The sequence below is a fragment of the Siphateles boraxobius genome, unplaced genomic scaffold, assembly GCF_051911475.1.
Source record: "Siphateles boraxobius isolate OS27281-9 unplaced genomic scaffold, OSU_SipBor_1 30, whole genome shotgun sequence".
NCBI classification, from domain to species: Eukaryota; Metazoa; Chordata; class Actinopteri; order Cypriniformes; family Leuciscidae; genus Siphateles; species Siphateles boraxobius.
The window spans coordinates 2,602,592-2,618,397 of record NW_027508920.1 but is presented as its reverse complement, the minus strand read 5'-3'; the positions used below and the strand labels follow the sequence as shown (position 1 = coordinate 2,618,397).

The 15,806-nt window shown below is 37.9% G+C and overlaps 1 protein-coding gene across 2 annotated transcripts in view; it reads right to left on the bottom strand.

Moving 5' to 3' along the window:
- Positions 1 to 13,804, bottom strand: part of pdcd5 (programmed cell death 5) — a 32,929-nt gene extending 19,125 nt beyond the window's left edge. Inside the window, exons 1-4 of one of the 2 annotated variants that reach the window (XM_077248121.1) lie at positions 13,718 to 13,804; positions 13,515 to 13,633; positions 12,685 to 12,728; positions 11,004 to 11,065 (exon numbers count right to left, since the gene is read on the bottom strand). In XM_077248121.1, the coding sequence (XP_077104236.1) occupies positions 11,004 to 11,065; positions 12,685 to 12,728; positions 13,515 to 13,580 (172 nt within the window). In that variant the 5' untranslated portion in view covers positions 13,581 to 13,633; positions 13,718 to 13,804. Of the gene's footprint in view, positions 1 to 11,003; positions 11,066 to 12,684; positions 12,729 to 13,514 lie in introns of both variants that reach the window. The other variant, XM_077248120.1, reaches the window with a different exon arrangement.
- Positions 13,805 to 15,806: the final 2,002 nt, after the last annotated feature.

The window sequence follows — 15,806 nt, the reverse complement described above, 5'->3', positions numbered from 1 at the left end:
CTCGAAAGATTACTTAGTCCAGTAACCAGGCGCTGTTAGACAGGCTTTTAGTGCATGTGCGCGTCGGGTGTTCGTGCTCAGTAAAGCGCATGTTAGAACAGCGCATCCGCAGTGAATGACATGTTTAACCGGCAAGGCTTTAAAGCACATGCATATAATTAACTTTTGTGAACTCACTGAACTGATGTGTCCCGTTCCTCTGCGTTAACATTTGATGCGAGTAGGCTATTTGTCGCGTTGTAAGTTACACTAATGCTGTTGAGACGGAGGCGCCAGAACTGCAACTGATAGAATGCACGATATACTGTACATATTTCTACAAAAGCAGTCAGCAGCTTGCTTGGAGCACGGATCACAGCGCAAATTTGAACTATATCGATATATCGCCCAGCCCTACTGGTGGCCTAACGCCGATGTTCTTGTCAACTGACAACGATACCCCTGTAGCGCGAGAGCCACTGAGGTACGGAATTGAGCAGGTGAACAAGCAGAACGCAAATAACGCTACGTCCTCGTTGATACTTGGAAAGGAAGGAAAAATCTGTACGCATGTCAGCATGTTATGTCCTCATATCCTCTCCTTTTCACTCCGACAGCCGACACCCCCCCCCCCCCCTCTTTTTTTTATTTTTTTAAAACATTTTTTACAGATCTGCATGATTCACGTAGGTCACATTTTCAGGTCGGAAAATCCGGAATTCCGGATTAATCCGGAAAAATCACATCCCTGACCTTTACATGAATTAATACAGACATGAATGAGTGCACGTTGAAAATAAAAGCGCTGAATTGAATTCTTTATCTGTTGTATTTGCACACCATTAGTCTTGAAAAAAAGTTTGTTCATATTGCTGAGCACTCACTGGGTTGATGATCAGGAATGCTCAAGCACGGCCACTGAATTAAACTTTTGACAAGATTATCTTAAAACACCCTAGATTATATTATCATTTACTACATAGCAATTATTTCGCTAATACACATCTAAATATGCCGCTTTGTGGAAATTAGGGCTGGGTATTGACACAAATTTCACAATTCGATTCGATTTCGATTCACAAGCTTGCAATTCGATTCGATTTCGATTCGATTCGATTCAATATTGATTATTTTGGATATCAGGTACAATACATGGCAAATTTTCTCAAGGAAAACAAATCTCTTAACCAATGCTGTAAACTATGGGAGTCAGTTGTATCATTAAAATTGTTTCATTAGCCTACTATAGCCTAATATTAAAGGTAAAGATTTACTGATTTGTATACAAATAATTACACTTTTATTTATTTTTCTAATAATAAAGTTATATGAAATATAAATATTTAAATGGTGGCTGTCATAAAAACTTGCCAGATTTATTCAAACATGCATTAAATATTGAAAAACATAAAATAATTATAAAATAACATAAAATGCATATTTAATATGGTGCATATATTTAGGAAAATGCTCCTCTCTAGAGTTAATTTTTTTAGCTGACTAACGGGTTCATGGTCACTGGATATGGTTTTTCTGAGGTAAATGTGACGTTACATGACATTGTTTACAAGCTGTTTCACTGACGTCTTTCCTCGGTTGAAACAATGATTGAGCGATTCCATGTGACAACAAGGTAGGGCTGGGCGATAAATCGATAACGATAATTATCGCGATATGATTTTTCTCGATAAAACGATATCAAGAGTTCGATAAATGTTCGATAATGTTTATGCGCCAAAAGCGGAACGAAACTCATTTGAACCGCGCGCCACACGGACCATTTATCCGCTCGGCTCAAAGTCCAAACGGCAGCACAGCGCAGCGCGAGCTCACGAGAGCAGACGCGTTTACTCTGATCGGTCTCTGTCTCGAGATCCAGTGAGAAGCGTTTGAATTCAGCGAAGAACACAAATGTCTCAGTGATTTAAACCAGTTTAAAGGCAGATGAAACGGCGCGGACAAACAGGAGAAACACTGTGTGAAATGATACAGTCAGAATCTGAATTGATACTGAATCGATTTACTGTAACGTTAGCCTGTAATAACTGCACCATGAAATGTAGGATATACATATTGAATTACATTATATTACGAATGTAGACAATGTATTAAATAACTAATGGAATATAATTACAGTATTTAATAATCTATTTAGGCTACTGTTTTTCATACTAATACCATGGAAACCATAGTTACATTTTGCCATGATAGTGATGTGCTATAGGCTATGCCTGGTTTTATCTGTGGTTATCATGATCTAAATGCATGATACTGGATGACCAATGGTTAATTTTAATAAAACTCAAACAGTCCACAAAAATGTAACCTGTTTTTGTTAATGAACATAAATTTAACATAGTATTAGCTTGAGTTAGGATGTAGATTTACTGTCAACTCACTGCATTTTGAGACAAAACATATAATATTAATATTGCAGCCTGCACTGCAAACTGTGCTGAAGATACATCCCATCAAAGTTAGGCAACACAAACCTGTTTCAAGACTTGAAACAATATCCCCCATTAGCACATGCAGAAACTAAGAAATATATTTTTCTATTCAAATATTTATTTTCTTAAGGAAAAATGACAAATGTTTGAATGTTCTACCTCAGATTTGTGTAATGTTCACCTGTTCGGTAAGTGTTTGTCATGATATGTTCTCACTATAAAGAGTAGTTTAAAACCACAATTAACGCTTCGGTTTCTACAACTTTCCCTTAGGAGCGAAAATCTGCCTTTAAATTTGAAAGAAACAAAGATTTGACATTTATCGTGATAATTATCGATATCGACTGATATAAAAAAAAATATCGTGATAATTTTTTTTGGCCATATCGCCCAGCCCTACAACAAGGATTTCGATAAGTTATACTCTATCTTTTAACACACTTTCAGATGCTCATTCATGTTTATTTCACGCTGTAACTGGTAATATTAAGGCAGAAGAGAAGATTATGTGTGCTCGGCGCTGCTGCTTCTCTTGAGCTGCGCCAGAGCGATCTCACGCCACAGCGCCAAAACGGTATTTATGTTTTTGAATTTCATAAGAAAATGGACGTAATTTGAAATCTGAGACTTTGTTTCATATCAATAGTAACAAAGCACAAAGATTATTCCGTTTATTGGATGGGATGCGCGCTACAATGTTCCATTCATTCATCAACTGAAAACAGGATGACTAATCGATTCTTGGGATTTAAAGCTCCAGTCGGCAAGGCTGCAGATTGAGTGGACTTAGGCAAAATTTTGAATGTTTACAACTCTCATGCCCCTCCCCCACTATCAACGAATACCCTCCCACCGAGTTCGTGGCTTCGTGCTCGTCAGTGCGTGTGCACCAAATTTACTGTGAACGCGCCCGTCTCATCTGCATCCATCAACACCATGAAGTATTTTGTTATTATTGTTTTGTCATTTTGGAGTAGATTGTTACGAAATGGATTACCCACCAATTAAACGTAAATAAACACCATCGTCTGTCTGAAACGCTATTATTGCTGTATGTGGCAGACATGGTCATTGTACATTTTTCTACTGCTTATAACGTTATATCAGAGCTAGTAAGATAGCACATACAATAACAGTAGCTTTACTACTGTTCTTACTCTCTAAGAAAGATAGAGTAGCATTGATTCTTCCTAAAAGCCGAACTTTATCCCTTCATCTGGACATGTTTATCCACCTAACGTTACATTCACACGGATTTCAGTGCAAACAAACGAACCTGCCCAACAAGTGCTAACGTTAGCTATCCATACCAACACATTAGGGCAAACATACATTACTAACATAACACTAAGAAATAAAGGTACTGGTTGATAAAGCACAATTACCTGTGGAATTACTATAACACTAAGAAATAAAGTAACTGCTTGATAAAGCACAATTACCTGTGGAGAAGAAATGTTGCAAGCTCTGCATCCAGCTTGAACCCAATTAAATCACGTAAATCTCTCCACCTTTCAAATGCCGATCCGATGTTGATCCTGGTTTATTTACGCACTTTCTTTCTTTACTTTATTTTCAGCAGGTGTTCTCTTTTCCTGTGTTGTTTTTGACCTCATAGCTCTTGAGGTTAACCGAGGAATTTGAATCTTTTCCACCATCACTCTTCCTTACTGCGCAAACTTCGGGCGTGTGCATGTGATTGTAACGTGCGCGAGGGGTGGCGTGTGCACGACCTGTGATTGACAGTCAGATCTCACACCCCCCTGCGCTGATTGGACCCGATGATCCGGGACGGGTGGATTTTTCCAAAACAAATAACACGCTCCAGGTGGAGTTAGAAGCTCGGTCTTTTTTCTAAAACCACTTTATTTATGTTGTTCTGTCGGATTATAGTGTCGATTTCACTGAATATGATCAAAAAAAATTTGCCGACGGGAGCTTTAAGAATCGATATCGGTTCGTAAAAATGAGAATCGATTAAAATCGAGAAATCGATATTTTTTACCCAGCCCTAGTGGAAATTAATTATTTATTATCTGCACGCGCGATCGCGGTTGAGTAGCCTATATATAGTTCTGTGAGAATGCATAGATGAACAGCACTTTGTCAGAAAGCATTTCATGATCTAGACCTACACAAATATTAATCATAATTAATAACATACTAGTTGGAAAATGCAATGATGTATATAATGTTTTGTTTGTTACTTTCCTGACAATGTTATATTCCAGCTAATATTATTCAGTGAATTAATATTACCCAGTGAATTATTCCTCAATCTTAGTTTAAACCTATTAAACGGCACATAAACCTTCTAAAACTGTTTAAAATGAATTACATTTCTGCAAAGGTGATATGACTCCCCTGTCCATTATTTTCTCCATATGAAAACATTAGACTTTTAACATTTATTTTGCCTATATGCAACATTGTTGCATATAATTTACATATATAAATTATATGTATAATTTAGATATAAATGATATAATGTAATAATATAAATGTTTTTATTTTAATTTGATTTATTTACCATTTATGAAAACAAACGAAGCAGGCTTACAGCAGAATGCTGAAAGACTCTGTTTTCTACACTACAACCTAGTTCTGCTTAACTGGGAATATTAAGTTACACTACTAAAATAGCTACTAAAATTCATGTAATTTCGAATCCCCCCCCCCCCCCCCCAGTATGTTAGAATAATTTTTGTGCTTTATTTTTTACCTCATCAAAGCTTTTATTTTTAAACAAAGGCACTTTATTGAAAATCGGAGGGGTAGAGGAGCGCTTCCTGGACTTCCACGTTTGATTAATATAGAGGTGCTCTTTGGATGGGAAACGAAATACCAAAAATCAAAAGAAAAACTCCAAGACACTCTCAATTGAAAAAGTTAAAAAGCCTTTATTCTTATGGCTTGGTCAAAATATTCTTATGGACCAAGCCATAAGAATAAAGGCTTTTTAACTTTTTCAATTGAGAGTGCCTTGGAGTTTTTCCTTTGATTTTTGGTATTTCGTTTCCCATCCAAAGAGCACCTCTATATTAATCAAACGTTGAAGTCCAGGAAGTGCTCCTCTACCCCTCCGATTTTCATTAAATTGTATATGCACCTGGGATGTGCTTTTAAGGAGCAGCTCCACAGTTAAGTTTTCTGTGTTGGACCTTTTTGACATCTACCATTTAAGATGGAAAAAATCTTTTCCTATTCCCGTGAAGAGGGGCAACGTATTATCGGATCAACATCACTTGTTGGATGATTTACCAGGTGGTGAGTTACCCAGAAATGATCTTCACAAAACCTACAAAGAACTGAGGTACTTGTTGGAGAAAGATGTAAGACTTCACCTAAATTCAGTTTCGCTGTCTGATTACTGGAGAAAAGGATATATTCCCAGGGGCTTAAGAATTAACAAATTCCCAGCCTATGGAGGAGATGACAAGAAGGACTTCAGAGACAGGTGGGAAGCTATTTTAAATAAGTGCTCCTCTGATTTAATGCTGCTCCTGATAGAAGAATCTAATAAAGACAAGGAAGAAATCAATAAGGAAATCACTGAGGTGAGGAAAATACTAGCAGAGCACACTGATAATTCTGTTAAACAAGATCTTCAAGAAAAACTTGAGACAGACCTCTGTAAATACACAAAAAGCCTCAAAGAAGTGAATATACGAAAATTTCAGAGAGATACCATAGACTATAATGAGGGCAATGTCTACAACTGGAAAAAGAAAGTGCTAGGAAATACAGTTGGTGGTCGCTTAGCTGGTAGGAAGCCCAGAACCGTCTCCTTCAACTTCACTAGCAGTGAAGAAGAGGACAACTCGGGATCTTCGGCAGCCCAGGCCCCTCAAGAGGATTTTTTAGAACATCCACCATACCCTACCAGAGGGAGGAGGGGATGGAGACACGGACATGGACGCGGACAAGGAGGGAGCAGGGACAGGAGCAAAGGAAGAGGAGAACGAGGAGAGGTAGAAGGACACGAAGAACCCAGATGGACACAGAGCAGAGCCAGACCCAGGCAGTAATCAACATATCGGGCAAGACCTTGTCAGAGGAGAGCATCCGGGTCTTGTCCAAAGGATTGTCCTTCGCACCAACCCACTCGGGAAAGGAATTTGACACGAAAATTGACCTTTTCCGATTTTACAGAAATCTACATCTCAAAACTTGGTACAAGCAGCAGACCTCAACTTCTACAAGCTCCACAGATACAGGTCAGACAGACACCTTTCCCCGTTTTAAGCCAAAATCTACCTTTTGCCCTTTGGTACAAAATGCTTCTTTACATACATTTGCTAAAAAAGTGAACTTTGATATTGAGAATTTGTTTAAGAATAAAAGGACATTTAAACAAAGTAACCTTTCTCACAAAGAAAAAAGTGCTTTGGAAGCACTATCCAAAGATGGAGATTTAGTGATTAAAAGAGCAGACAAAGGGGGTGCGATTGTGGTTTGGAGCAAAGACTTATATGTAAAAGAGGCTTCCAGTCAGTTAAATAATACAGAGTTCTATCAGCTACTGACCCATAACCCCACGGAGTCTCTTAAAGAGGAATTGGGAAAGATTTTACATCAGGCTAAAACTAGGGGTTGGATCTCAGACCCAGAACTCAGATTTTTGTTCAATGAGAACCCTAGAATGGCATCTTTTTACATGTTGCCCAAGATTCATAAATGTCTGGAGAACCCCCCAGGTAGACCTGTGATTTCAGGCAATGAAAGCCTTACTGAAGCAGTGTCTAAGTATATTGAACATTTCATTAAACCTTTTCTACCTTCACTCCCTGCATATGTCCAGGATACTACTGATGTTTTGAACAAGAATAAAGAACTACAAGATATAGACTCTGAAACCTTCCTTGTAACTATGGACGTGGAAGCATTATATACAAATATCGACCACCAACAGGGACTAGCAGCACTTAGACATTTTTTGAGAGGACGTCCTGAACATGAAATGCCACCCACTGATTTTTTGTTGTCATTAACAGAATGGACCTTGACTAATAACATTTTTGTCTTTCAAGATAAGATCTTTAAACAGACAAAAGGTTGTGCCATGGGGGCATGCTATAGTCCTTCCTATGCAGGTCTGTACCTGGGCAAATGGGAGGAAGACTTTGTTTTCAACCTAGAAAATAATGTGTTTCACAAGTTTATTATTTGGTGGGGACGTTATATTGATGATATATGTCTGTTTTGGTCTGGCTCGGAAACAGAGTTGAAGGAATTTCATGGTTATCTGAATAGTATTAACCCAAACATCAAGTTGTCTTTAGAGTATAGCAAAGAGTGTATTAATTTTCTTGATTTGACAATTTCAAAAGATAACCAAGGAACCTTGCATACATCAGTGAATAGAAAACCGACAGACAGAAACACAATTTTACATGCCAAGAGCTTCCATCCAAATTGGCTTAAAGAGAATGTCCCATATGGGCAGTTTCAGAGAGTAAAGAGGATCTGTGACCAAGAGCACGTATTTAAGAGCAAATCACTAGAGATGATGTCACGATTTAAGGAAGGGGATATAGAAGCTCTACTCTCCAAAAAGCTTACACCAGAGCCCAACATGTAGATAGGTCATCACTACTACAAAGGAACACACCAAAACAAACAAAAGAGAGGATTGTGTTTGTCACTACATACAGTACAGAGGCTGAACAGATAAGGCAAATCATACAAAAAAACTGGGGTATTATAGAAAGTGATGAGGTACTAAGTCAGGTTTTCCCTGAACCACCTCTCATTAGTTTTAGAAGATGTCCCACCCTACAAGATAGACTGGTTCACAGTTATCTTAAACCAGAAGTAAAACAGACATGGTTAGGCCCTAGGCCCATAGGTTCTTACAAATGCCATCACTGCAATCATTGTACTAATGTAAGACAAACAAAAAATTTCTATGATCCTGGTACCCAAAAGGAATTCATCATTAACCATTTTATAATTGTCAAACTAACTTTGTCATTTATAGATTGGAATGTCCTGTATGTAAAGTATTTTATGTAGGAAGAACTAAGCGGCGTTTACTGGATAGACTGGCTGAACATAAATACGCAATCCGCACAGGAAACACCAATTATTCCATGGCAAGACACTATATGGAACATCACAATAGTGACCAATCTACTTTACAGGTTTGTGGGATTGACCACATTCCTTTATCCTTAAGAAAAGGTAATAGACAAAGACAGCTAAATCAACGGGAAGCTTTCTGGAGACATCGCCTGCAGGCTACTAAATATCCAGGCTTAAATGAGGAACTCGACCTCAGTGTATATCTGTGAAGTTCTGTTGTCTTATGGTGGTTTAAAATTTATATACTATGCGTGTATTTTAACTTTTATGTGTCACCGTGTAGTAGGGGTGGGAATTGGCAAAAATGTGACGATTCGATAGTATTGCGATATTTGGGCCACGATTCAATATTATTGCGATTCTCAATATATTGCGATACAGCAAGTATTGCGATTCGATTCTGCGATATTGCGATTCACGTCCCCCATATTATTCAAAGGCATTACAAAAAATTAGGAAAATAAGACCGCTCACCTCACTTTAAATGTCACATTTAATTCTGTAAACATTATCTTCTACACATTAACTGAAGTGCAAAAACTGAAAAACTTGTTCTTGAACATTCGGGACACATTGCAACACTGGTTTCATCACTTGCCCACCGCGGCACCGCAAAAAAAAAAAAAAAAAGTTTAAAGCGTTAAAAATGTTTAACGCAATTACGCAGTATCCGTTAAATCCTGCCTGTATTACACACACACACACACACACACACACACACACACACAGAAAAGACGCGCGTCAGTATCAAGTTCTCTTTCGGGCTTGAACAAACCATAACACACACAAATTATGCCAAAATGTCAGTTTTGTCGAGTGTTCTCATAAGAGCAATCTTGAATTATTTAAATAAACGTAGAGATTTGTGAGAAAATGGGACGCGTGTCAGATCGCGTCTCTGTCCCACATTGCACTGCATTAACGAATGTACAGCTTATGTACGCTCAACGCCTGTCGCTTACTCGTTTTCATTCACTCGGTCAAGTGAACAGTAGGCTATTAGTGGACTAACGTTAACTTAGGGAATAGGCCTAACTTAGTGAATGAGGGTTTAGAGGGCGATTTCAACCCATGTTCTCAAGCAGTGAAAAATAGAGGACAATGACAACGCGCTGACAGACAAGATCGAGCAGATAATATTTAATATGAAACAAACAAAACTCACTGAGCTCCCAGCACATAACTTAAAATTATTTAAATACAATAGAGTAACATAAAGCAGACATAATAGAGTAACATAAACCTGAGAATAATCATAAAACCGAAATTTACCCACACTTTCGATTTGAAAGATGCGGAGCGTCGTGTACAACCGTAATACTGAAGCCATTTTCATTTGAATTTGCTGTCGAATGTACGACAACAATGCACCGCAACAAGCGCCACCTTGTGGATGTAATACGCAAATGTAAATGATCAGAGCAAAACTCTTAGAAAACCGGAAAGTAAAACAGATATTTTTATAATTAAATATCGCAATACTTTGCGCTACTGTATCGATATAATTGCGTGCGCAAAATATCGCGATACTGAACAGAATCGATTTTTTCCCCCACCACTACCGTGTAGGTGTGTATTTAATTGATTAGTTAAAAAGTGGAAATACTGTCATCTGCTTTCCCTTTTGTGTACTAACAATTGTAATCTGAGCATCCTAGTTGACAGATGGAGACTTCTGATAGGTGGACTCTGTTTGTTTGAGTTCGGTTTAAATTCCCAGAAGAAGGCATGTAGCCGAAACGCGTTGGAGTTTTTTAGATGGTTAATTTGACCAAGCCATAAGAATAAAGGCTTTTTAACTTTTTCAATTGAGAGTGGCTTGGAGTTTTTCCTTTGATTTTTAAAGGCACTTTATTTTTTGGACTCAGACCCCTCTATTTATTTGTGTATAAATATAAAATATAAAGGGATATTATATATTATATAGGAGGGAGTGATTATATATTTTTTTTATATATATATATATATATAATATATTATATAGGAGGGAGTGATTGTTATAAATAAAATGGTTTGTTCAGTTCATTTGTGTTGTAATAATTGTGTCAAAAACAGAAGTATAACAGTTAATAAATATCGGTTCTGCATATCGGTTATCGGGCACATTAACATGCAAATAATCGGTATCGGTTTTAAAAAATCAATATCGGTCGATCACTACTGATGACAGTTACACAAATGTTGGATGTAAACAAATAAATATCGATACACTATTTGTCAAACATAATATTGCGATATTCACATGTATCGATATTTTCTTACACCACTAAAAAATAAGATGGACAAAAATGATGAAAGAATATTAAAAATAACTTCTTTGTTTTCCAAAGATGAACGAAAGCCTTATCGGTTTGGAACAACAGCAGAGAACAATTTCTGCTAAGAATAGAGAAACAATATTCGAAGGCAAAGCTGTCTCGGTCAAATTTAAAAACATGCTTACATGATAATACAAGTGATAGCTTGTCAAAGGTTTGTAAATGGACTTACACCTGGCACGGGCAGACTGATCTAAGAGTTGAGCCAATACAGAGTTCCTCATTTCAGTCTCTCTGTGAAAGAAACAAAGTTGAATCACTGTTCTATATTAATGCACTGTCATCATTTAAGCGCACACACACACACGTCACTCGCACTAAGAGATCAGAGATCGCACTGCGCAACACACAGAGACATTCATGAGCACAGAAACATAACTTTTATTAACACGACTTAACAAAATAGCTTCACTACTGAACAAAATAGCTTCACTACTGAATCGCTACATTATATTTCTTAGCAACATCACTGGTTTTGAAGTAATTAAACTCACAGCTTCATGGTTAATAGAGAGAGACACTGAACAGACACGTAATTCAAACAGGCATCTCTCTCTCGATAATTCAAATAAATGCTATAATTCATTCTTTCAAATAAATGTAATCTAAAGTAGAAAATATACTTCGGTTTTTTGTACGCGTACGCGAGCATACTTAATTTGACTCGTACGTGTACACAGGCGTTCGACGAATCGGTCTCTGCGCATTGAAAGACTGTCACTCAGCGCGAAGTTGTTATGCCAACGGACTGTCTTTGAGTGAGTCATTAAACCGTTCATTCAACAAAAACGTTCAAAAAAGCTGATTCCTTAAATGATAGATGTAATTAAACAAGGTGTTAATTATTTTTTAACTTTGAGCTCCACTTTTCAAGGCTCAGCTGGCCAGCAATGCTTCACTTTTGGGCAAAGCTGAAGCAATGCTTCACTTAATAGAGACCAATGGCATTGATTCAATGCGTGACTCGCTCCTTTCCCCCCACGGCTTCCTCGTGCTGTGTAATGCTGACCAGCGCTGACGCCATTCATGGTAAATACCCTTACACGTTAAAAGGATGATAGCCTACGACAACTATTTCGCTTTCCTTGGAAACGGCAACCTTTTCACAAATATACATGACTTGACCTCAAAGACAGACGCAGGTAATCGCACGCGCTCAGTCGAACACATTCACTGTCCGTTCAGGCTTAAGTCCAAATCCACGAATCCTCTGTACAAATCACCATGATAAACAGTCTTGTTATCATTATTAACTTATTTAACATTCAATACACTTGGTACGAACTACGAAGGGTGGCCTTATGAAAAAAGAAAACGCGGTTCGCGATTGCTGCGGTAACTTGCATTCTTCTGCGGTTGGCCTGTCAGTAGCGCGGTACTGCAATATGGCGGTTATCGCGACAGCCCTACTGTATATTCATCAGTGTTAGTGATATTCTCACAATTTATGTATGTTAAGTGGGGGACAGTTTGTAGGCTTGTCAGTCATTTTTGTGAAATACATTTGCTTGTTTTAAAAAAAGCTAATTTATTAGGCTACAATTTTATAGGCAAATTATATTCTGCATTAACAACTTGAATGCAATCCGCTTTGTGCTGGGTGGTTCTTAGCCTCCACGTCCAGCATTAAAATCATTTAATGCACTGCTAGCCGTGGATTATCCCTTAAATAAATTGAGCGTTACATTTTATTTTATTAAAAAAGGTGATAAATTTAAATATATAAGCCAATTTAAGAGACCTTCTGATCTTGAGTAAGAATAATACTACAACTACAAAGTATAAAATAATGCTACTTTTTTTTTCAAAGACAAAAAATTATTAATACAAATAATTATTGTTGTTTGTTTTACCTCTGTTTGGCCTCCTGCTGCCCCTGCTGGTCACTGGAATGGTCCTAAAAGGGGATATGTAAAATTCACACATATTTAATCATTCTATTCCAATTATAACTTTTAATCTATGAAACCTATAAATTAAGAAACGAAACCATTTAAGGAATTTGACTGTTAATCTTAACATGTAAGGAATTTGACTGTAAACCTATGTATGCTAGGACTGACTATTGAACTTCATGTTTTGAAGACATTTGAAATGTGTTTTGGTTGTTTCTGGTTGTTTAACATTGCAGAAATATAAGTTTTGCATCTTCATTTCTAAATGAACGCATTTTTAGTATGAATATTTCAGAGGGCTGTCGCTTGATGTAGCCAAACTAATAGCCACTGCTAGCTAGCTTCCGTTTACTCCACTGAAATCATAAAAAATAACTCTTTGTAACTGAACCTATGTTCAGTATGAAGCTCTGGAGCCCATGAATATATATATATATATATATATATATATATATATATATATATATATATATATATATATATATATATATATTAAACTTTTATTTTTAGCCTGCATAACATTTCACACTTGATTTACCTCAATGGCAACAATTTGCTCTCGGTTTACTAAACAACAGCTCGAGAGCGAGACTAACAGATGTTAAACAAAACAGCTCGAGAACGAGAACAGATATTTGAACGAGGTGGACTTAGTGCGGCCCAGGCAACAAAAACACGAATGATCATGTAGACTGATTTCACTCATATTTAAGGGCCTGACATGTGCTGTTCAATTTACCGCTATAAAAACGCGATATTTTGGTCGTTTCGTTCTCCGTTTCTCTTACCCCATGTTTCGCCTGCAGTTCGTTCATACGTTGCCGTCTAATGGCTTCCAAATCTTCATCAGCCATGGTTTACACAGAGATCTTCCAGAGAGAAATATGACACGATTCGTGTGTGTTCACTGTGAGAGACAGCAGATGAAGCTAGAGACAGCAGATGAAGGATCCAGGTTGTATTAATCACAACCAGAGCGATCGAACCTCACCGATCCATTCATAGGGGCAGAGTTTGGCGAGTTATTTTTTAGCAGTTAGCACTTATGACGCTCAAATTGTATCATTCCTTTCCCAACATACTTATGCCGCGTTCCAAATAGTGGTGGGCAGATCGAGGCTTCGTGGAACAGTTGAATCAAATGTGCCATATTGTGCCGAGGCTTCGAAACAATCCGACACCCGTCTCCACGGTGACCCCTAGTGGTCAAAGCAGTGTAAATGCAACAAAAACCCAGGCCAAACATGCATAAAAACACCTTTTACAATCTATTGCAAATTTTTTACTGAAAAAGTAAAATCTTTCAAATGCTATTAACTAATCATCTAATAAGATTATCATTTGTAAACGTGTTATTTTATCAGTTGTCAGGGTTTGTTTTGTTTGTCCGAATGGCTCAGCTAAACAGGCCAAAGTACCTCACATACTAATGTCTAATTAAAACATCTACAAATGTATAAAACTGATCAGAGATAAGGTAAAACCCACAGACACTTGTTCATTGGTTCTCTGTGACTCCTCATGATTCATGGCATGGGTATGGAATTATTTTTGTGAACGTAAAAATGAACGTAACTTTTCAAGAAATCAATGAAAATATAAATTGAAACTGAATAAAGTGAGATTTGGATTGACAGCTCCTTGAACCGGAAGGAGAGACTTCAGCGGCGCGAATTTTTGTGACAGTCTATTGTGCGTTCACACCGCCGCCGGCGGCGTCGCGTCTTGGGCAGCGAGAGCGGCGAGGAGAAGTTGAAATCTGGTCAACTTTATGGTAATGAGCTATGACGCTGTTCGGCGGCAACCGGCGGCAACGAATCGGAATGTAGAAGTGCTCCGTTTGAGAGGATTTCAGAGAACGCAGTCTGTAAACTTTGGTTCCGACCACATTAGTTCCCAAGCAAAATAGAGGAGACGTTGATCATTTGAATTTAATAAGAAGGCGCGCAACACTATTTATAGGCAAGATTTTCGCGCTAATACACTTTATTTCTGCGGGAATTTAAATTAGAATATAACTTAACCATGAACACAAAAGTCACACCAGACACATGGCTTTTAATTGGTTTATTTCGTTAGCAAACACGTAAGCTGTAATTGTTAAGTTCTTTCCATCGATCAATTTTCTGCAAAAATAACGATCGACATGCTTGTTTGCTTTGCGGGCCCTTTAAATTAAGTTTAAAAAAAGACCAAGCATTCAATCTACGTCAGAGCATCAGAGCGTCCACAAATCTTTCCACGGCGTTGCTGGCAGGGCGGCGAGAGCGAAACTAAGAACTGCCCCTGTTGATGACGCTCCGTGCCGCTCCTGATTACTCATCTCGGTTTTATTAATATTGATGATGTGCTTTAATATAGCCTAGCTGCTACTGTTGTTACTGTACGTTCACACCGCCGCCGACTTGAGCTTCCAAAGCTACCGGAAGTCATTCATTTTCAATGGAAGCTGACTTCTCTCAGCTACAAGGAGCGTCAAATCCATCGGCGTCGCGTTTTGGGCGTTTTGAGCGTTTTGAGCGTCAATCAGAAAGTTGAAAGTAGCTCAACTTTATGGTAATGAGCTATGACGCGGTTCAGCGGCAAGATGCGGCAAAAGCCAGCAACCAATCGGAATATAGACGTCCTGGCTGATTCCAGGGAAACATACCATGTAAACTTTCGTTCCTACCAAAACATTAGTTCCGAGAAAATGGAGAAGCTAATCATCACTGTTGCTGGGTTTCCTATCATTTATAATATCACCATATCACGTCGTTTGAATATAGATAACAGTCCAGGAGGGTGTCATGAACCCAAAATCTCCGAGTCCGACGTCTTTTCCGCAAATACAATACAGCAGCACCAAACACAACAACTTTGCGATTATCCATGATCCAGTGATACACGTTTGAGAATAAGCGCAACTTTTATTTGAAATATTTACGAACGCTCGTTTCAAGCGGGAATGCAAATAATTTGCTCACGGTAACACCGATTTGACCAATTGCACTAATGCAAATAATAATGCAAATAATAATAGCTAATTATTCTTTCCCCCCCCAAAAACGGTTATAAAAATGCTGTCATTATAAAAGGTT